The sequence below is a fragment of the Portunus trituberculatus genome, chromosome 33 (assembly GCF_017591435.1).
Source record: "Portunus trituberculatus isolate SZX2019 chromosome 33, ASM1759143v1, whole genome shotgun sequence".
Taxonomy (NCBI): domain Eukaryota; kingdom Metazoa; phylum Arthropoda; class Malacostraca; order Decapoda; family Portunidae; genus Portunus; species Portunus trituberculatus.
In genome coordinates, this window is record NC_059287.1 from 8,686,869 (window position 1) to 8,711,000 (window position 24,132).

General features: G+C 42.2%; 1 protein-coding gene across 1 annotated transcript in view; it reads left to right on the forward strand.

Moving 5' to 3' along the window:
• The window catches only part of LOC123512297 (golgin subfamily A member 6-like protein 22), a 130,191-nt gene that overhangs the window by 12,040 nt on the left and 94,019 nt on the right, over positions 1-24,132 (forward strand). Inside the window, exons 4-6 of the mRNA XM_045268634.1 lie at positions 8,030-8,159; positions 11,641-11,738; positions 23,692-23,851. Of these exons, the coding sequence (XP_045124569.1) occupies positions 8,030-8,159; positions 11,641-11,738; positions 23,692-23,851 (388 nt within the window). The remainder of the gene's footprint in view (positions 1-8,029; positions 8,160-11,640; positions 11,739-23,691; positions 23,852-24,132) is intronic.

Below are 24,132 nucleotides of genomic sequence, written 5' to 3' on the forward strand. Positions count from 1 at the left end.
ATTTAAAAACTTAAAATTTATTAGAGTTTCTTCTCTACTTTTAGTGGGAGGTCCACGGGCCGGATTGCATTAATAAAGCCTAGCAGGGTGGCGGGCGGACGCTAAGTGTGGCGGATGTGGCCCACGGGCCGGAGGTTGCCCGCCCCTGCCCTAGAGGGAGCAGTGGGTGGACCGTAATGTATACTAATATAGATGGGATACTGTCAAGTAGATTGGAATTGCAAGACTATATGATAGTGGAGAAGCCTGATATAGTGTGTTTGACTGAGACAAAATTGCATGAAAAAAACAAAGATAAATTTGGATAATAAATATAATATATGGAGAAAGGATAGAGAGAGTAAAGGTGGAGGAGGAGTTATGATTATGACGAAGAAATAAATAAATGTGAATAAGGTTTGGTATGGGAAGAACAACGCAGAAGTGATAAGCATAAGGATAAAAAGTGATGGAAAAGAATTAATAATCATGGTGACCTATGTACCTCATAAAACAAATTCTTGGACATTAAGGGAATACGACAATATGATCAAGGATACTTTACAGAGTTTGGAAAGTGTATTATCTGGAAAAAGAAAGGTGATACTAGTAGGAGATTTTAATTGTAAGGAGGTGGATTGGGAAAATCTAGTAAGTGGTGTTGGAGAGGAAGCATGGGGAGAGAGATTTCTTAATGTAATGATGGAAAATATGATGGAACAGAGGGTGAAGGAAAATACTAGATATAGAGGAGATGATGAACCGGCTAGACTGGATTTGGTGTTAACAAGAGAAGTGTACCTATGTGGAGATATACAATACAAGTGTCCTTTGGGAAAGAGTGATCATGTGGTTATGGAAATGCAGATAGCAACAACACAGCGAAGGAAGAACGAGACATACAGGAGTGGTAGATTGAATTATAGAAAGATGGACACAGAAAGTTTGAAAAATTATTTCAGAAAATTAGATTGGGAGGAGATGTTACAAATCAGAGAAGTGCAAAAGAAATATGAGATTTTTATGAAATATTATAAAGAAGGAGTTATGAAATTTGTACCAAAGTATAAACCGAGAGAGGAAGGAAGAAAGGATTGGTTTAATGCAACTTGTGTTAAGGCTAAGGAAAAGAGAGATGTGGCTTGGAAATGATGGAAAAAGAGCAGGAATATACTAAATAAGGAGAATTATAGAGTGGCAAGAAATGAGTATGTGAGGGTAAGGAGGAGGAAGAAAGAAAATTTGAAAAGATATTGCAGACAAGAGTAAGGAACATCCAAAATTGTTTTACAGGTTCATAAATGGTAAACTTAAAAAGAGAGAGTCCATGAAAGATTAAAAGGAGAGCAAGGGATAGTAGATGACCCTAAGAATATAGCGGAATTGCTAAATAATAGGTTTCAGCAAGTATTTACTGAAGAAACAATGTTTGTAAAGCCTCAGAATGTACAAGGAAATGTGCACATGGATGACATTAAGATACCTAAAAAGGAGTTATATAAAATGTTGGAAAAACTTAAAGATGATAAAGCGATGGGACCAGATGAAGTTTCAGGAAAATTATTGAAGGAGTGTAGAGAAGAATTGATTGATCCATTATATGATATTATAAGGTGTTCATTAGAAACAGGGGAAGTACCAGTAGAGTGGAAGAGAGCTGAAGTGGTGCCCATTTATAAGGGAGGCAGTAAGGAAGAGCCTCTTAACTATAGACCTGTGTCTCTAACAAGTGTGGTTGGTAAGATTTGTGAGAGGGTGATAAAGAAATAATGGATACGGTTCCTGGAGGATCATAAGTTATTATCGGATCATCAATTTGGGTTCAGGAAAGGGAGGTCATGTGTAACAAATCTACTGAGCTTTTATTTAAGAGTGGTTGACAAAATACAAGAGAGAGAGGGATGGATGGACTGTGTATATTTGGATTTAAAGAAAGCTTTTGACAAAGTACCTCACATGAGACTGTTATGGAAATTAGAGATTTATGGAGGACTGAAAGGAAAAGTGTTAAAGTGGATGGAAAACTACTTGAGATGGAGGAGATGAGAACGGTAATAAGGGATGCAAAGTCGGACTGGTTGGTGGTGGAGAGTGGAGTCCCACAAGGCTCAGTGCTGGCACCAATACTTTTCCTTGTATATATTAATGACATGCCAGAGGAGTAAACAGTTATATTAATTTGTTTGCGGATGATGCGAAGTTGTGTAGGTGTGTGAAGAGTGAAGAAGATTGTGAAATTTTACAGGCAGATCTGGATAAGATTTGGGAGTGGAGCAAGAGGTGGCAAATGGAATTTAATCTGAGCAAAAGTCATGTGATGGAGATGGGGAAGAGTGGAAGACGGCCAAGAAAGTCATATAAGATGGGTGAAGAAGTATTGTTGAAAAAGGTGGAAAAGGAAAAGGATTTGGGAGTGATAATACAAGACCATGGGCAGTTTGAGGCTCATATTGATAAGATGTTTGGAGAAACGTATAATTTGATAAAAAAATATTGGATTAGCCTTCCATTATATGGATAAAGATATGATGAAGAAATTAATTAGTACGGTAATTAGACCAAGATTGGAATATGCTGGAGTGGTTTGGTCCCCTTATAAAAAGAAGCATATAAGGAAGTTGGAGAGATTGCAGAGAATGGCAACAAAAATGGTTCCGGAATTGGCAGAAATGACCTATGAGGAGAGATTAAAAGAAATGAATTTGCTTACCTTGGAACAAAGAAGAGAAAGAGGAGATTTAATACAGGTTTATAAACTGTTGAACGGACTGGATGAAGTGGATAATGAGCAAATGATTTTGAGAGAGGAAAACTTAAATAGAACTACAAGGTCGCATAGTAAAAAGATAGCCAAAGGAATATGCTTGAAGGATGTGAAGAAATATAGTTGCCCACAAAGATGTGTGGAGGTGTGAAATGGTTTGAGTGAGGAGGTGGTGTCAGCGAGGAGTGTGCATAGTTTTAAAGGAAAGTTGGATGTGTGTAGATATGGAGACGGGGCCACACGAGTATGATACCCAGGCCCTGTAAAATTACAACTAGGTGAATACAACTAGGTGAATACACACACACACACAGCAGAAGTATTGTATATTAAGATGCATATTAATAAAAAAGAGATAACAATCATTGTAACATATGTGCCACCAAAAATAAATTCATGGACCAATCAAGAATATAAAGACATGATAGATGACACAATAAGGAGTCTTATGAGAATCGTTAAAGAAAGGAGAAAAGTGATATAAGTAGGAGATTTCAACTGTAAAGAAGTGGTCTGGGAAAATTATGAGAGTGGTATGGGGGAAGAAGCCTGGGGAGAAAGATTCTTGAACCTAATGATAGACAATATGATGGACTAGAGAGTAAAGGAATGCACAAGATTCAGAGGAAACGACGAGCGGCGAGATTGGACCTAGTTTTACAAGGGTATACAAATGAATGACAATATAAGATATAAGTGCCCATTGGGAAAGAGTGACCATGCAATATTAGAAATAGATATAGAAGAAGGAAAGGAAGATAGAGACGATTCATACAAAGAGACCAATTAAATTACAGAAAGGCTGATATTGAGAATCTCAAGAACTATTTTAAAACGTAGACTGGGAGGGGATGGAAAACTCAGAGACAATGCAAGACAAATATAACTTATTTTGGAAATATACAAAGAGGAGTCAGGAATATGTCCCAAAATATAGACCAAAAGAAGAAGGAAAGAAAGATTGGTTTAATGCAAGGTGTGCTAGGGCAAAGGAGAAAAGAGATGGAGCATGGAAAAGGTGGAGGAGAAATAGGAATCCAACAAATAAGGAAAATTTCAAGGCAGCGAGAAATGAATATGTTAAGGTGAGGAAGGAAGAGAAGAACTTCGAAAAAGATATTGTCGAAAAATGTAAGGAGCAACCAAAATTGTTCTATAGATTCATAAATGGAAAAATAAGGCAAAAAGAAACAATAGAAAGGTTAAAAGGAGAGAATGGGATGGTGGAAGACCCCAAAAGTATGGCAGAACTATTAAATAAAAAATTCCAGGTCTTTACTAAAGAATCCAAATTTGAGAGGCAACAGGGTAATAGAGAGACAATCTATATGAAAGAGATTAAAGTAACCAAGCTTGAAATAAAAGAGTTAATGAAGAAACTGAATGAAGAGAAGGCAATGGGACCGGATAAAGTCTCAGGCAGAATACTGAAAGAATGTAGGGAAGAACTAGCAAGTCCTATATACATCATAAAATGCTCAATAGAAAATGGAACAGTGCCAGTAGAATGGAAAAGAGATGAGGTGGTTCCCATATATAAGAGCGGAAGGAAAGAAGAACCTTTAAATTACAGACCGGTATCACTAACTAGTGTAATATGCAAGAAGAGTGAAAGAATAATAAAGAAACAATGGATCGAGTTCCTAGAAGACAACAAATTAATATCAAATAGCCAATTTGGTTTTAGAAAAGGACGGTCTTGTGTAACTAATTCATTGAGTTTTTATTCTAGAATAGTTGATACAGTACAAGAGAGAGAGGGATGGGTTGACTGCATCTATTTGGATTTAAAAAAGGTGTTTGACAAAGTGCCACACGCAAGATTACTGTGGAAGTTAGAGGAGAAGGGTGGCTTAAAAGGAAGCACATTGAGATGGATAGAAAATTATTTGAGGGGGAGAGAAATAAGGACGGTAGTTAAAGATATGAAGTCCAAGTGGAGAGCAGTAGAAAGCGGAGTGCCACAGGGGTCAGTATTGGCACCACTACTTTTCCTCATTTATATTAACGACATGCCAGAAGGAGTGAACAGCTACATAAATTTGTTTGGATGATACGAAACTGTGCAGAGTTATAAAGCAAAAGGAGGATTGTGAAATACTGCAAGAAGACCTAAATAAGATCTGGGAATGAAGTAAGAAGTGGGAAATGGAATTCAATGTGAACAAAAGCCATGTCATGGAAATGGGAAAGAGTGAAAGACGACCTGTGGGAATCTATAAGATGGGAGATGGAGTAGAACTAGAGAAAGTCAAAAAGGAAAAGGACTTAGGAGTGATGATGGAAGAAAACAATCAACCAGTAAGCCATATTGATAGAAGTTTTAGAGAAACATATAATTTGCTGAGGAATATTGGAGTAGCATTTCACTACATGGACAAAGAAATGATGAAGAAATTGATAAGTACTATAATAAGACCCAGATTGGAATATGCAGGAGTAGTGTGGACCCCTCATAAAAAGAAACACATAAGGAAATTGGAGGCTACAAAAATGGCTACAAGAATGGTCCCAGAACTTGAAGGGATGACATATGAGGAGAGACTAAAGGCTATGGATCTACCAACCTTGGAACAAAGAAGGAGAGAGGAGACCTGATACAAGTCTATAAATTGATCAACAGAATGGACCAAGTGGATAATGAGAAACTGATCCTGAGAGAAGAATATGACATCCGAGCACAAGATCGCATAGTAAAAAGCTGAGAAAAGGAAGATGTCTGAGAGATATTAAAAAATATAGTTTCCCGCAGAGATGTATTGAGACGTGGAACAGTTTAGATGAAGAAGTAGTGTCTGTAACGAGTGTGCACACTTTTAAAGTAAGATTGGATAAGTGTAGATATGGAGACGGGGCCACACGAGCATAAAGCCCAGGCCCTGTAAAACTACAACTAGGTAAATACACACACACACACACACACACACACACACACACACACACACACACACACACACACACACACACACACACACACACACACACACACACACACTATATGGACAAGGAAATGATGAAGAAATTGATAAGTACTAAAATAAGACCTAGATTGGAATATGCAGGAGTTGTGTGGACTCCCCATAAAAAGAAACACATAAGAAAATTAGAGACTACAAAAATGGCTACAAGAATGGTTCCAGAATTTAAAGGGATGGCATATGAGGAGAGACTAAAGGCAATGGATCTACCAACCTTGGAGCAGAGAAGAGAGAGAGGATCTGATACAAGTTTATAAATTGATTAACGGAATGGATGAAGTGGATAATGAGAAACTGATCTGAGAGAAGAATATGACTTTAGAAGCACAAGATCGCATAGTAAGAAACTAAGGAAGGACGATGTCTGAGAGATGTTAAAAATTTAGTTTCCGCAAAGATGTGTTGAGACTTGGAACAGTTTGAGTGAGGAAGTGGTATCAGCAAAGAGTGTACATAGTTTTAAAGAAAAATTGGATAAGTGTAGATATGGAGACGGGACCACACGAGCATAAAGCCCAGGCCCTGTAAAACTACAACTAGGTAAATACAACTAGGTAAATACACACACACACACACACACACACAAATACAAAAACAACAAATTTTCTAATTCTCTCTCTCTCTCTCTCTCTCTCTCTCTCTCTCTCTCTCTCTCTCTCTCTCTCTCTCTCTCTCTCTCTCTCTCTCTCTCTCTCTCTCTCCCCTCCTTCATTTCCCTCTCCTTTCCCTCCCTCACCCTCTTCCTCTCGAAAGATAAGCTACATGTGTCCCGCTTGTGTCTAAAATATTAGCAAATCTCTCTCTCTCTCTCTCTCTCTCTCTCTCTCTCTCTCTCTCTCTCTCTCTCTCTCTCTCTCTCTCTCTGAAGAGAGAAGCGTCCACTTTCCTCTTCAAGGCGATATAGTGACTAAAAATAGCAGCATAATACACAAAGGCGACAAGTATGACAAGCTTGCACGAGTTTCCCGCACTCGGGCGCGCGGCACTACCACCCGTATATTATACAGGCCGGCTTTTTTAACATCCGGCGCGAAGGGGTTAAGCAAATTACCCATTTTGGAGTCAAGGTGTCTTGTATAATCACTCCCAGCTCTTTCTCTTCTCTCATTTTCATTATACAGTAATCGCCCGCATACCCAGATTATACGTGAAATATCTGGATACACGGAATTTCTTCTCCCAACCCCTTACGAATTGAGAAAAAACATGTACCTAACAATGAATGAAAGTGCATTAGATGTATAATATAGAACAAAAAATGGTGGTGGGATGTACACACAACAGTAAGGGCGGCATCAAACTTGCACTTTTCCGTCAACTTTCTTAAGACTGTCAACTTTTGTTGACACTCGTCGTCACACACAAGGTCGCTACTGCCTTTGTTGCGTTTATCAACTGTAAACAAACATGGTAGCCCCTTCACCCCCCAGCAAGTCGTTAGTTTTTTGTTGCTATTTTTGGCCTTTATTGCTCTCTATGAGAAACTTCAAACAGCTTTGTCCATTTATAAACAACAGAGCAGCTAATCTTGGCCAGTTGCTACTTGGAAGCTCTGCCTTGGAGCATTGCAGTCTCAGAGAAATGTAAAGAAACAACTGAACCACTTTTCACTGCTAGGCCAGAACATATGTATATATACAGTGATCCCTCATTTATCGCGGAAACTTACCATGGCTCCTAAGAGGCTTATTAGAGATGAAAATAGAAATTTGGTGAGATTGCAAGTGTTAGTGAGCCATAGCACTCCATTAGTGGATTCACAGGAATCACACAAGGAAAAAAGTTACAAAGACGTTTTCATGGATGATGTCTCATCCTCTGCTGACCTCCCTCCTCCTCCCCACCCTTCTCCCGTCCTCTTCTAAGTTATCCATCATCAGCCTTCACTTACAGTATGTACAAATAAAAATCGTAAAAAAAAAAATATGCATTGAAATTTTTATTAACTTAATGTTTTGCTAAGATTAGAAGAAATTACCTGATTTATAGGTATCAATAGTCAAACTTTTTAATACTCGAACAGCCATTTGGAACGAATTAAGTCCGAGTATTGAGTCTCCACTGTATTTATATCGATTATCTACTACTTGTTTATTTTATTTAGTTTTACTTATTATCTATTTTTTTGTTGATATTTGTGAGGCCACTTATATTTGTTTATTTGTTCAATATTCTTATTGCATTTTGCTCCGTTTGTGAAGAGATTTATTTATTTATTTACTTAACCTAACCTATTCTATCCTATCCTATCCTAACCTAACCTTACCTATTTTTTTAAAATTTGTTTTATGCATGTGTTTGTCTACAGGCAGTTTGGGAGGCTGAGGCAAGTATAGCCAGTTTACAGCAGGAGGTGAAGGATTTTCAAACACAGCATCAGCAAGAGGTCAGCAGGGAGGTCAGCAAGGCCAAGGAACAATGGGAGGCCAAGCTAACAGGTTTGTCTGTCTGTATATATGTGTCTAAACAAGGGTGCACAACACACTAGTGGGGGCAGGTAAAATAAAGCATTTTGCAAAACTAATCTCAATATATCCTCATATCATCTAGAAATAGTCTGCAAGCAATATTTTCCTCTTAGTGCGAGTTTTAATATCTCCAGGTTAATTGGACAAAATTAAAGGTTCTAATCCAATGGAGGAAAGTGTGGCAAGTTGGAGCCTTCTATTTATGTAGAAGAAACTGCGAATTTTCACCCAAATTTAATTTCACTTGTGTCCAGCTGCATGTTTGTTGGTCTGGAAGAGATGAGAGAGTGAGCCAGTGAGGCAGTGAGCAGTGACAGCATCAGTCATCCTTGAACTTTCAGAGTGGGTGGATATTTGTCTATGACCTCCACTACATTATATTTTTTCTGGTTCCTAGTGTTTATTTTCCTTATGTACCATATATGGTGTAGTTATCTTGGGCATGCAGCAGCTGAGGTGGAAGGACTTAGTAAGTTTGCAGGAAATGTGCCGAAAGAAAAAAGACTTTGAGTAAGGAATGCAAAGAGGAAGATGTAGTATAAAAAAAGAGAAAATATAAAAAAGTCAAGGAAACACAGGAATAACAGAAAAAAATTAAAGCAGAAGGAACATCATATGAAGATGGAGTTACTGTACGTACTTCTTACACAGCATCACATCATAATTATGGTGAGGAGTGTCCAATGAGAGAAGAGAAGGCACCCACTCTTGGCTAAGATAAACTTCTTTCAAATTACGTAGGCACTCTGATGTCCAACAGGAGTGAGGTTTTATATAAACAAACTGGCAAAGGTGCAAAAGTAGAATTCTTATGGTCCTGCATTTATCTAGTTGTATTTACCTAGTTGTATTGTACAGGGTTCGAGTGGGGCTCATAATGCCCTGTCTCCATGTCTCCATTTATCAGATTTTTCCTTAAAGCTATGCACATTATGTGCTGTAACAACTTCATTATCCAATGCATTCCGTTTTCCAATGTTCTGTGTGGAAAACTGTATTTTCCAATATCCTTCACATACTGCCTCATCCTAATCTTTTTTTCATGTCCTCTTGTACTTCAATCTTCATCTGTCAGCAGCACCAAGTCTTCTTTATCTATCTTTTCAATGCCATTGACTATCTTATACATTGTTATTAGGTCCCCACATTCTCTTCTATCTTGTAAGGTTGGCAGTTCCATTTTCTTCAGTCATTCTTCATATGTTAGGTCCTTTAATTCCGGCACCATCTTTGTAGCAATCTTCCGTATCCTTTCCAATTTTCTTATATCCTTTTTAGAGCTCGGACATCATACCATTGCTGCATATTCCAGCCTTGGATGTATCATGCTTATGATTATTTTTTTCATCACATCTTTGTCCATGTATTGAAATGCCACTCTTATATTAATCAGCATTTTATATGATAATCTAAATATCTTGCATATGTGTTTTTCGGGGCTCAGATTTTCCTGTATTATCACTCCCAGATCTTTTTCCTCCTTAGTCTTCATTATTTGTTCCTCTCCCATCAAATTGTTCCATACCAGTCTTCTTTTACTCTTTCCTAGTTCTATTGTGTGACATTTTTTGGCATTAAACTCCAATTTCCACATCCTGCTCCACTCATATTTTGATAACTCTTAGTAACTTTTTTTCATCAGCAAATAAATTTATATAACTGTTTACCCGAATTTGAATGTTGTTTACATAAATCTGAAACATAGTTGGGGCTAACACTGATCCTTGTGGCACTCTGCTAGTTACTTTACCCCAAGATGAATATGTATCACAGTTCTTATTTCCCTATCCTTCAAATAATCTCTTGTCCATTCTAGCAAAGTTCCTTGCAGTCCTCCTATGTTATCTAGTTTCCAAAGTATTCTTCCATGAGGGACTTTATCAAAAGCCTTTTTAATATCCAGGTATACTGTGTCCCACCCATCCATCTATTTTCCAGTCCTGCAATAACTCTCTAGTAGAAGCTTAATAAGTTTGATATGCATAACCTCCCTGTCCTGAACTCAGATTGTCTGTTTGATATGATTTGCTCCTCTTCTAGAAATTTAGCCCAATTTTCATTGATAATTATTTCACACCTAACTGTAGTTTCACCAAAAAATAAGGTACTTATAATTTAAGTGTTTTGATCCTCTTTTGTCAACTTTACCTCTTTATGATATAGACTAAATTTTATAAAAATTCTCCAAATTTGTAAGAAAATAAGGCAGTAACATACATATATATTTTTAATTGATTGTATCTCCTTTTGATAGATTTTCTTTTTCAATCGTAGAAAATCTATAATCAACGAGAAAGGTAAAGGGAATGTTAATTATACAAGTACCTATGGCCTTATGATTAGGTTTTGTTGATGGAGTAAAAGAAATGGGAATATTAATTGGAAAAGTGACAAAAAACATGGATTTACATGATGTTTGATGAACATGAGAAAAGAAATACCATCATGCCTTTCTGTTTGGAAAAGTTGGAGAATGGCAATGGCGTGGTGGATAAGATGATGAATGTGGGATTGGGCAGACATCCATGCGTAGGTACGAATCCCACCACACACATGAAGCTATGCCATTTGTCGAATGGTTTAAAGTTGCTTACATGTCACCATGATACTCAAGTTTTTGGTGGTTAAGCTAAACATGTGCTTGGACAGTGATATGGGCCCTAATATGTGTACCACTATAAATAAAATAGCCTGTGCCAATAATGGGCAGAAGCCCATACTGCGGTATTTCATTAGTAATTCACTATCACTTACTGCCACAGTCCAGGTTATCCTCATGGCATGAGCGTATATGAATACTAAGATATGATATCCATTATAGCAGGCAATAGAGGAGTGGAAACAAATGTAATATCGTGGTGAAAGACAACACACCAAGCTAAAAAGGTCACAAGAAGAAGAGGAGTATAGGAGGTGCTGTTCAGCTTCCACCCATTAGTGGCACAGGTAATTTTATTTATAGTGGTACCCATTTTAGGTCCCATAGCACCACTCAAGTGCATCTTTAGTGTAACCACCTAGAACCTGGATATCATGGTGACATATAAGTACAGTAACTTTAAACCACTCAACAAAAGGCAAAGTGTCAAGGCAGTGTGTGGTGGGATTTGAACCTATGCATGAACCTCTGCCTCATCCCATGCTCACCACCTTATCCACTACGCCACCGCCTCCCTAATACTTCAAGGTAATACCTCAGGTGTAACGTACCCCTTTAATCTCTTATGTTCCATCCTTTCATTGTTAATTCTTGTTGTTTGTCTTTTGCTTTTCTTTCTTTTGTCTCTTTTCTTTGTATTTGTATTGCATTTTATTTGTTTATGCTTTCTCCTCCATTTTTAGTCTTCCTCATTTAAGATTTTTTAATATATAATTTTTCTTTTTCTTTTTCTTTTTTCTGTATTTTCTCCTCAATAACTCTTCATCTATCATTCTTGTTCTCCTTCCACAGGGGTAAGGTCATTGGAGGAAAAGATACAGGAATTAACGAGGCAGCTGGATGAGGCAGAAGAGAAGGTGGAACAAACAAAAGGGGAAGCAAAAAAACAGGCAAGTTCCAAGTATTTCTGTTTCATTCATGCATCCACATAACCTTGACAAACTTTTATTATTTTTCAATGAACTTGTGGTGGGTAGATTCTATCCAAGTGAGGGGTGAGTTCCCTCTATGTCCTCTTGCGCAGTCCCCTTCTGTTTCTGCTGTCCATGCCTCCCTTTCTGTCCTTTCTTGGGCAGCCAGGTTTTCTCCCTCAGGGATACCAGTGTCCCTGCCCAAGACTGACTTAGCTGGTTGAGGTGGGGCTTGCAACACCTCCCTGTAAAAATGTCCACAGCCACTAATAGACTTAGAGGTAGAGGTCGGGGTTGAGGCTCTAGATGCGGGTGAGCCTCTTGCCATGATCCCGATCCAGTTCTGCTGGGGGATCCGACTGTGCAAGCCCCTTGGGTGCCAAGGCACCAGAGGGGCTTGCCTACCCGTGTGATGGATGCAGGTAAAAGCTTACGAGATCCCTGTGTCTTGAGAGGGACGGGAGGATCCCCTATTTTTAACTTTGGGGGTGCTGGTGGGCTTGCAAACGTGGTGCCTGCCCATTGGACCATTCCTGGGGTAAACCTTCAGAGGGTTCTACGTATAGGCTCCTGGAATGTCTTGAGCCTCTCAGAGGATTACTGAGTGCCTCATCTTTCAGATGGTCTCCTGTGGCAGATCTGTTTGCCACGGCACTGACTCGTCGTCTGCCCCTATATGTATCTCCTCTTCCGGATCAGGGAGCCTGGCAACAGGATGCGTTCTATTTTCCGTGAGACGGTCTGGATCTGTACGCCTTTCCACCATTCGCTCTGATCCGCCGTGTTCTGGTGAGGGTTTGCGATTCACAGGCTGTGCGTATGACACTAGTTGCTCCTCTTTGGCCTCAGGCAAACTGGTTTCCCCTGTTGCTGGACCTGCTTGTGGACAGTCCCCGGGTTCTTCCTATGTGGTAGTCTCTCCTTTGATAACCTCACCGTCCCCTCTTCCACGGTTCTCCAGAGAAGCTCCATCTTCATGCGTGGCGACTCTCCAGCGTCTCTCCCGAGTGCGAGGTTTTTCGCAGAAGGCTGCTAAGTTCATGTCTCTACCAGTCCTCCGCCTCAGTTTACCAGGCGAACTGGAGAGTCTTTTGTGGTTGGTGTGAGTCGAGGGGTTTGGATCTGTGCTCTGCCTCTGTAGTGCAGCTGGCAGACTTTTTCATTTTCCTTTTTGAGTCTAAGCACCTGTCAGTGTCAACGATTAGGGGTTATCGTTGTGCCTTAGATCCTGTTCTTTCCACCGATCCAGACCTTTCTTGTCTGTTCCACTATTTTGTGGTCTTTTGTCCACCTCGTTCTCCTCGCCTTGATTACCTGCCTGGGTCCTTTTTATGTGCTCCTTATGAGCCCTTGTGGACAGCCTCACTAGAGATGTCTCGCTTAAGACAGTGTTTCTTCTGGTGCTCACTTCGGCTCGTCGGGTTAGTGGCTTCACGGCCTGTCGGCTGAGGTGCGTCACTCCAAAGGTTGGACGTCCATGACCATTTCATTTGCCACCGATTTCCTGGCTAAGACTCAGTGTCTGGGCCAGCATTCCTTCAATAAGTTCACTATTCCTGCTCTTCTTGATTTTGTCGGGGAGGACGAGGTAGACTGCCTTCTTTGTCCAGTTCGTGTGTTCCATGAGTATCTTCGCAGAACTAGGGATTGTCAGCCAGCCTGCTCTAGGTTGTTGGTCACATTTTCGAATCCCAGATGAGCTGTCCATCCTCATACCTTGTCTAAGTGGATTTGTCAGGTGATTCGAAGGGCCTATATGAGTGGCTATTACGACCAGTGTTCTCTTTAGAAAAGTTAAGAGAGTTTGGCTTTGATCCTCAAGGCTGGTACATGGAAGAGTATGACCACCTTTGCCTCTTTTTACCTAAGGGATGTTATTTATAGGTATTTAGATACTGTTTCCGTTGGGCCGATAGTTTCAGCACTGAGGGTTGTTCACTGATGCTGGTTTAGTTTCTTTCTGGTTTGTCCTTGATGTCAGCAACAAGATTTACAGTTACATTATTTTTCTGTTTTCGGAGTTTTTGGCGATTTTGGAGATCGTGTCTTCCATCTTCAGGGTTCTGTTACACCCTCCCACTATACATGGGAATCTGGCATATGTAATTACATATAGGTAATTAGTACAGGCAACCCCCGTTTAACGAAGGGGTTACGTTCCTAAAAAACACTTCGTTAAGCGAAACTTCATTAAGCGAACCGATTATAACAAGTTTAACCCCTGATTTGAACTTCCATTGAGAGTAAGCAAAGCGATAGTGCATCATAGTACAGTAAAAGGTTTAATGAAAGTAAAAATTATGAAGTTAAACATTTAGGTAGTTTAATTTAAGTCATTATAATGTACACTTATGTATGTATGTACGTAACTTTAAAATGTTGATGATATTAACTTTATGAAGGGAGGGAGAGTGAAACGGGAAAGACACTAACCGGCAACATGTGGAATGTAAACAAAGTGTGCATCATGGTACTACATACAAAACTTATGTACCACATTTCCACAAGGCTTTCCATTTTATCCATTGTAGAGTCACAAGTTCAGGTGGTTCTTTTAGCTTGCAAGGAAGATACGGTATCACCAGCCTTCTTAATAGAGTCTGCTGACTTGAAAATAGTAGACAGTAGATGGAGTCAAGATGGTGGCCAGCAATGTTATTAGTTTTCTGGCCTCTCTCGTGTCTGTGAATAATACCCAGCTTCACTTCGAGAGTAAGACACTTTCTGGTCGTCTTAGGAACATTAGGCCACATTGTAGGGCGTTTTGGTGGTAAGTTGAACTAGGGAAGATGAGCTGCTGGTGACGCTGTTATGTTTTGACTGGGGAGTGAGTGGTGCGCGTGATCTTGATCTTGATCTTGATGCTACAGGTAATGCATAATTTTTTCTGAGTCAGGCCTTTGTATTGGCAGCTTCTGTGTTTTCCACGAGAGGCTTGATCTTGATCTTTATTCCACAGGTGTCTCAGGATTTCTCCTGAGGCAGGCCTTAGTACCAGCAGCTCCTGATGTATTCAAAAGCCTGTCAGTTTGCATGATACGGTGGGGCTTTCAAATTTGGAAAAAATTACCTGGATAAAATTTTGTTAAAGCGAGTTTGGTGTTCGTTAAACAAGCCGATGGTAGTAAAATGAAACCTTCGTTGTAGCGAAATTTCGTTGTGTGAACCTTCGTTAAATGGGGGTTGCCTGTATATGTAGAAACAAAATAGGTTTTTAAAGTAAAATTTTTTTTTGTGAATATACTTACCCATATGCAATTACATAGTAAGAGGTTCCTTTCCTCCCTCCCCCACTGTTTTTCTGTCAGTTTTGGCAGAAAGTATCTGAGGTATGGTTGGCCAGCTGGACTAGTGGTTCCTGACACGCATTTGCACGAAGGCGACATGGAACTTTTATAGGCACGATCTCTATATAGAGGTGCTGGTTGATTTTCTGTGCTGAGTGTGGGAATAATGGCACATAGGCATAAGTAATTACGTATGGAGAAGTATATTATAAGGAGGATCCTTCAGAACTTCAAGGTTTTTTGGAGTGCTGAATTCTTTGTGAGTGATCACATGCTTGTTGTTGCTACACTCAAGCTGCATGTCGATTCCAGAATGCCTCCAAGATGTGAACACACTGTGTTTTGTCTAGAGAAACTGAAGGTTATCGCTACCCTGTTTCACATAACATAGGAATAAAGTGGAACACGGGTTACCTGACCATAGATTGTAGTCACCCCCCAACCCAAGGGTTGTGGCAGAGAAGGTAAAGAAAACGAGAGCTGTCCCTCTACCCCACAACCCACCCCTCTCAGCCCACCAAATCCATTCCTTCACTATGGTCTGTTCGGAGTGGATGTACCTGACACCGTGCTCTTGCTTTGGTCTCATGGCTTCATCACCGGCTCCCCATGCAGCGGCACCTTCCCATCCTCGCCCTGGGAGGATATGTAGTGCCTTGCAGTGTGATAAGCACTTATGTGCTGAGTCAGGTGACCCACATACACTCTGTGTGGGTTGCAGGGGCGGCATATGCTCCCTAGATAAGAGGTGCCTGGAGTATGAGGACTGGGAGGACGACGTCATCATTAAGGCCAGTAAACACCAAGTTTCCCTACAATCCAGACGCTTGGCTTACCATAAAAGGAAGGAGGGCGGTAAGTCTTTACCAGTTCTTTCCCCATCGTCATCTGTGTCTTCTGCCTCGAATCCAGATGTGGCACCGGTCCCTGCAGACGACAGTGTTTCTTCTGACTCTCCTCCCCCTTCCCCTGGCCCCTCTGTTTCCCAGGTAAATTTTTTCGACAACCCACAAGCCCAGTTCTCTTAGGCCTTGACGGTGATTAACAAGATGGCTGCCTTCCTGGGGATTTCAGGTGACGACTCTCACACTTGTTTGAAGGATGTTGTGAAAGATATGGTAAGATATTCTTTAGCAGACGAGTTAACCAGCATGATTTCTGTACCTCCTAAAGAGCAGCCCAAGTTTCCACCACAGCACTTTCCAACATTCTAATGATTCGAAGGCAGTCTCTCCTGGACTCCTTACCTGCATCCTTCTCCTCTACTGACAAACTGGATACGATGCTGGCTCCTTTGGACGCCCCCATCCTTTTTGTTGAGAAAGTTGATCAAGCCCGTAGACAATCTGACCTTTTCTCAACCAGGAAGCTACAAGAAGCGACAGTCGCCGTCCTTAACCCCTTCGTTACCGACCCGTCAACCTTATGTAAACAAGACGTTTCACTGCCGAACCGACTGCCCACGCACTCCGCATCGTCTGTGGGGTAGTCTTCAGTTTCTTCTCACAAACACCCTGTTCACACTATATTATTTATTTTTATGTTTTCTATCAGAGAAACCCAACAACATGTCATTTGAGTAAAAAAAAATATGGAGCATGTGTGTTGGTCCAGAGACACAGCAGCAATCACATCTTTCCCCATGAATAACTGAAAACAGTGTTAGATCACTCATAGCACTAGCTTCATGATGTAGAATAATACTAGGATGTACATCAGGAAAATCAATGTTACATGTAGGTAGAGGATTAGGTCTGGTGTCAGAGAATGGGTCTGAAAGAAGTGTGAAATCTGTTTGTCTACCAGCAGCTGTGGGGAGTGAGACAGGAGGGCTGCATGACAGGCCACTGCTTGCGGACAACGTCTCAATACTCTCGTCGCCGCTGCTAGCATCACTCTCTACATCACTGATAGCTTCTGGATCAAACAAAGTATCATCACCTTCCATTGAGTCATCAGACCCCTCAAATTCACTTATTGTCCCACCATCATATTTATCTTCACTGTCGGTTGTAGAGACATCCATAATTGTGAAGTAAATCCGCACATGCTACCACAAAAAAACTTCAGGCAGCACTGAAAAGAAGCTAGAGAATATCGCATTGCGGCACTCGACAAGCATGTGTTGCCATACGTAGGTCAGAAAATATGATGTATAAAAAAATATATGATGATTGGTCTTCACAAATTACGTCACAGCACTGACAATAACTCATTGGTCAAAGTTTATGACGTTTCAAACCGTCCCACGAATGGCTGCAGTCTTATGTTTGTAAACACAGACACTTGCCACCACGTGAGTAGAAATAACCCAAAAACCGAAGCCTTGAGAGCCCTCAATACACACAGCTTATAACCGTGGCATGTGCGTGTCACGGGGAGTGCGCTCGGTTCCTGGCGTGTGAACTCAGCCGTGACACGCACGTGTCACAAAACACACATCCGGTACTGAAGGGGTTAAGAGGAAGCCTCCTTCCACCCCTTCTTCATCATCTTCATCTCGGCCCTCTTCCAAGCCCTCTACTTCAGGTTTCAAATGCCCTCAACCCCAAGCCAATACCCAACCTTTCAAGAAGACTAGCTCCTCCCGACTTCTGCCGAAAAGTTGTCGTTCTTCCGCCCCTTCCAAGGCGTTTTATCGGAAGTAGGACCCACTTGCCTCGACCGTTCCTGTAGCTGGTTCCCTTGCTCACAGTTGGGAAGTATGGCAAAGGGAGGGAGCAGACTTGTGGGTAGTCAACGTCCTTCGGCACGGCTACCACATTCCCTTCTCCCGTCATCCACTGCTTTCAGCCTTCCCGAGGGCCTTCGAAAGCTATGCTCCCGACTCCAGGAAAGGGAGAGTGCTACAGGAAGAACTTCACACCCTCCTTCAGAAAGGTGTGTGGAGCCAGCACCACATGATCCAGGCTTCTACAGCAGGATGTTTGTAGTTCCAAAAGCTACAGGGGGCTTCTGCCCAGTCATCGACTTGTCGACACTAAACCGCTTCATCTTCACGACACCATTTCGGATGGAAACCAACACTTCCGTCATGATGGCCATCAACCAAGGAGATTGGATGATGTCTCTGGATTTGAAGGAAGCCTACTTTCAGATCCCTGTCCACCCAGACAGCAGACGGTTCCTTCGGTTTGTGTGGGGACAATGACCATTCCAATTCAAGGTTCTTTGTTTCAGCTTGTCCACGGCCCCTCAGGTCTTCACCAGAGTTATGGGTCTTCTTGCAATGGTTCTACACAAGAAGGGCATTCGCCTGCTGCGCTACCTGGACGACTGGCTCCTCCTCCACAGAAGAAACCTTCAGGTCAAGGCGGACACTTTTGAATTTCTGTACTTCCCTCAACATCATCGTCAACTGGGAGAAGTCTGACCTTACACCCAGACAAGCTGTCACCTTCCTGGGGATGGAGATCCACTCAAGAACCTTAGTGGCATTCCTCTCACAGAGGAGGATAGACAACCTTTTAAACCTCATAGAGGACTTTCTTTCCCAAGAAGCTTCCCCATCACAGGACTGGCTCACCCTCCTGGGCCACCTTTCATCTCTCATCCATCTGGTACCAGGGGGTCAAAGGAGAATTAGAAGTTTTCAGTTCCAGCTCTTGGGCCACTGGGACAGACACCACTACTGTACCGAATTTCCAGTTCACATTTCCCAGGAAGTTCGGCAGAACCTCCAGTGGTGGTCAACCCCCTCCAATCTTCTGTGGGGCCAGTCCTTACGGACTCCCAACCCAGATCTCCTATACACAGATGCTTCTTTGGAGGGTTGGGGAGCCTCTCTTCTTGACGTAGAACACAGTGACCCATGGTCAGGAAGGGACCTTCAGGAACACATCTCCCTCTTAGAATTAAGGGCTGTCAGACTGGGGCTTCAGATCTTCAAGTCACACCTACGAGGGAAGACTGTAGCCGTGATGTCAGACAATACCACGGCAGTGGCCTACTTACAGAAGGCAGGCAACACGAGATCGGCCACCTTCAACCGAGAGGCCCTGCAGACCCTCCAATGGGCAGAGGACAATTCAGTCACCATACTGACTCAGTTTGTTCGAGGCCAGAACAATGTTCTAGCGGACGGCCTCAGCAGGAAGAACCAAGTGTTGCCAACAGAATGGATGTTGCACCACCAGGTTTGTGCCGACCTGTGGGAACTTTGGGGCTACCCTCTCCTAGATCTGTTTGCCACATGGCTGAACAGCAGACTGCCCAACTTTGTCTCCCCCTTCCCAGATCCAACAGTGGTGGCGACAGATGCCTTCTTTTTTCCCTGGGATCACAAGGAGATGTATGCATTTCCACCATTCGCCATCATGAGAAAGGTCATCAACAAGCTCCGTTCATCAAAGGGAACCAAGCTGACATTGATCGCCCCTTTCTGGCCTCAAAGGGAATGGTTCCCAGATCTGGTGGGTATGGCCATAGCATCTCCATGCAGACTACTGTTCAGGAAGGACCTCCTACGACAACCACACTTCCATCGGTTTCACCTTAATCTCCATGCGCTACAGTTAGTAGGGTGGAGACTGTCAAGCGACTCCTCCGATTTCGGGGGTATTCCTGAGGAGTCTCGCAAGCAGTGGCGGAGTCTAGAAGGGATTCCATGACTCTGAACTATCAATCTAAGTGGAAGGAATATCGACAGTGGTGTTTGGACGCCCTTCCAGTCAGAAGTTCGTGGATTTCATTCTTTTTCTCCACCAGTCTTGCCAGGTTTCGGCTTCTGCCATTAAAGGTTATAGGGCAATGCTTAATAGTGTCTTCGCCCTTAAAAGGCTTTGACCTCTTGCAGGACCTAGTACTTCGCAATCTGGTCAGATCAGTTGAGATCTGGACATCGTTTTGAGGGCACTCTCTCGACCACCTTTTGAACCAATGAATTCTACCTCCCTTAGGAACCTCACAAAGAAGACACTCTTCCTCGTCTCCCTGGCCACCGCCAAAAGGGTTAGCGAACTACAAGCTCTGTCCAGGAAAGTTGCCTTGCAAGGTGAGGACCTTATTTCTCCTATCTGCCAGAGTTCCTTGCAAAGACAGAGAGAGCCTTTAACCATCTCCCTAGAGAGTTTCGGTTGAAAAGTCTCAGACCCTTGGTGGATCCCGATGATCAAAAACGTCTCCTCTGTCCAGTACGAGCCCTTACATACATGCTGGAGAGGTCGAAAAACTTCTCACACAAACCCAGAAACTTGTTTATCTCACCATCAAATACTGCCAAGCCTCTTTCTAAGAATGCCTTGTCGTTTCTTCTCAAAGAAATCATCCTCCAGGCTCATGAGTCCTTTCCAGAGGAATTTCAGCAACCACTAAAAATAAGGGCTCATGACATTCGTGGAATTGCAACCTTGCTCAACCTTTCCCGGAACCATTCATTTATGGCCATCCTGGAAGCAGCCTCCTGGAAGACTCCTTCGGTCTTCGCCAACCATTACCTGAAGGACTTGGAGAGAATAGATGGGGATACCTATTCTCTGGGTCCTATTGTGGCAGCTGATGACATTGTGCGTTAGCCCAGTCACAGGTCCTGCCCTCCTGCCTTGTGACAACTTTAGCATCACCTATGTTCCTGGAAGACCGGGTGCTGTCGTGCCCCTCTCCTGAGACATGTGGCAGGGTTGGCAACCCCCTCCACTCAATGTGGGATTCCGTTATATTCCTATGTTATGTGAAACAGGGTAGCGATAAACTATTTTTTCATACTTAAAAAATGTTTTTGCTACTTACCTGTTTCACATAACACATGCCCACGCTACCTCCCCACTGCTCTGACTTCTCGTGAAGGAATGGAGTTGGTGGGCTGAGAGGGGTGGATTGTGGGGGAGAGGGACAGCTCCCGTTTTCTTTACCTTCTCCCCCACAACCCTCGGGTTGGGGGGTGACTACAATCTATGGTCAGGTAACCCGTGTTCCACTCTATTCCTATGTTATGTGAAACAGGTAAGTAGCGAAAACATTTTTTAAATATGAAAAAATAATACTTGACATGTGCCCAGGGGTACGCAGTGATAATCTCTAATCGGTTTGGAGTGCTTGACACCATCGAGGACCCAGTTGAGCTATGAAATACCTTCAAATGTTAGACTCTTGAGGCTGTCAAGGAATGCATAGGGGAGCGCCCAAGGTCACGGAGTGGCTTCCCTTCGGAAGAGACGCTGGACAGTATTGAGGAGAGTTGCGCTGCCAGACTTGCTGGGAACTGTGACCAATACAGGGCTCTGTCACGTAGGACTAGAGCTCTCCTGAGGAGAAACAAGGAGAGGTATGTCAGGGGTCTCGCTGATGATGTAGAGTGTCATTTAAATGCTAATGACCTCTGACCTACCTATTGAGCCCTGAAGAAACTTCGCTCCAAGTCTACATCTCAGGCGAGTGCTATCTGAACAGCAGGTGGCTGCCTCATATCGGACGCAGATGGGCAGATGGCTCATTGGGCTAAGTACTTTGAGCAGCTGTTCACAATGGATCCTCCAAGCTGACAGCTCCAAACTATAGGATTACAGATGCTGGATGCTGATCCACCCATTGACGAAACTGCACCCTCCGTTGATGAATGCAAAGAGGCTGTGGCAAAGTTGAGGGGTGGAAAGGCAGCTGGCATCTGTAACATCAGTGTGGAGCTGCTCAAAGAGGAGTGGAAGCAAATTTAATATCGTGGTGAAAAACAACACGCCAAGCTAAAAAGTTCACAAGAAGAAGAAGAAGAAGCAGCCAAGTTGCCAGAGTCTCCGCCGTCTGTGGCCGATCTCATCATCTCTGCTTTATTTTTTGGTATTTCACGTAAGATTTTACTTTTTGCATTACAAAACAATCCTTTCTTGGGGGTAAGGCTTGTAAAAAGCTAATAGAAACATTATATATATATATATATATATTTTTTTTTTTTAACCCATGTGGTATGTTGGGAACCAGCCCAGAACGCATCCCCCTATTTCCATTATTTCCTATGGGAAAATTACGTCCGTTTAATGAATTTCTGCTCTACGAACAGCTTTGACATCCCCTATCCTGTTCGTTAAGCGGAGTCTGTCCATGTGTGTGTGGCGAGGACATTGAGATCTCGGAAAGTTTCACATACCTTGGTAATGTAGTGCATAGTGACGGTGGGTCGAGCCAGGAAGTTGTATGGCGGATTGGTCTGGCTTACGGTGTTATGGACTCACTCAACATGAGTACAGGCAACTCCTGCTTAACGAAGGTTAACACAACAAAATTTCGCTACAACAAACGTTTCCTTTTACTACCTTCTGCTCATTTAATGAACACCAAACTTGCTTTAACAAAACTTTATCCAGTTTTTTTTTTTTTTTTTTTCCAAGTTTGAAAAGCCCCACTGTATCACGCAAGCCGACAGGCTTTTGAATACACCAGCGCCTATCGTGGACAACACGCGCACCACTCACTCCCCCTAGTTCAAAACAATAACAGCGTCAGCAGCAGCTTGTCTCCCCTCGCTCAATATGCCCTGCAATGTCGCCTAGCGTTGCTAAGACCAAGAAGTCTCTTACTTTTGAAGTGAAGCTGGATATTATTCACAGACATGAGAGAGATGAGAAAACTAGTAGCATTGCTCGCCATCATCTTGACTCTACCTACTGTCTCTACTATTTTCAAGTCAGCAGACTCTATTAAGAAGACTGGTGAGACCATATCTTCCTTGCAAGCTAAAAGAACCACCTGAAATCGTGACTATGCACTGGAAAAAATGGAAAACCTTGTGGAAATGTGGTTCATAAGTTTTGTATGTGGTACAATGATGTGCCCTTTGTTTACATTCCACAGGTTGCCGGCTAGCGTTTTTCCCGCTCCACTCTCCCTCCCTTCATAAATTTAAGATCATCAAGATTATAAAGTTACTTACATACATACATTAGTGTACATTATAATGACATAGATTAAACTGCCTAAATATTTAACTTCATAATTTTTATTTTCATTAAACCTTTCACTGTACTATGATGCACTCTCACTTTGTTTACTCTCAATGGAAGTTCAAGTCAGGGATCAAACTTGTCATAATTGGTTCACTTAACGAAAATTCATTTAACGAACGGTTTCTTAGGAACCTAACCCATTCGTTAAGCAGGGGTTGCCTGTATTTGGCATTGTCAGTACCTCTGGAGACAGACAAAGATTCGGATCTTTAAGTCACTGGTGATCCCTGTCTTATTCTATGGTTGTGAGACATGGACACTGAACACTGATCTGAAGAGGCAAATTGATGTCTTTGGTACTAGATGCCTTCGCAGGATCATGGGGTACTGCTGGTATGACTGTGTGAAATCAGTGATTGCTCCATGAGAGTGATTCAAGGCCAATTACCAGCACAGTTTGTCAACACCAACTGCGAATACATGGGCCTGTGGCACCCTACCTGGAAGCTGATCCTGTATATCGGGTTGTCTCCGAAAGGGATAACCAGCATGGAGGAGGACAAGGGGGACATCCACAGAACTCATGGCTGCTGCAAGTCGATGCCTTCTCGTGGGAGTTACTTGGCATGCGAAGGGAACCTGCTGGGAGACTCACAAAGCATGACCACCTGGTGTACCGCCATAGTATAGACGAGGTGACGCGTCCCCCCCTGGTGTATGTCCCCTTTGATTGATTGTTGATTGAAATCATGTAATTTCTTTCTCCCCCAGTGTGAAAAATTAAAGGAGGAATTAGAAGAAACGAAGAAAGACTTAGCCAAGAAGACTTTGGAAGCAAAGAGAGATGAAGAGAAGAAGACTTTGGATGCAAAAAAGGATGGTGAGAAGAAACTAGATGAGATAAAAAGAGAGATGGAGGATATAATGAAAAGGTGAGAGAGAGAGAGAGAGAGAGAGAGAGAGAGAGAGAGAGAGAGAGAGAGAGAGAGAGAGAGAGAGAGAGAGAGATTTTGAAACATTTGAAACATTTATTGATCACTAGTTCTTTTAAAAATATAATGTACATATATTATAATATGCATTGTGCAAACTAGCTAGCCTATTTTAAGCAAAGCTTTTCAGGCAGAGAGAGAGAGAGAGAGAGAGAGAGAGAGAGAGAGAGAGAGAGAGAGAGAGAGAGAGAGAGAGAGAGAGAGAGAGAGAGAGAGAGAG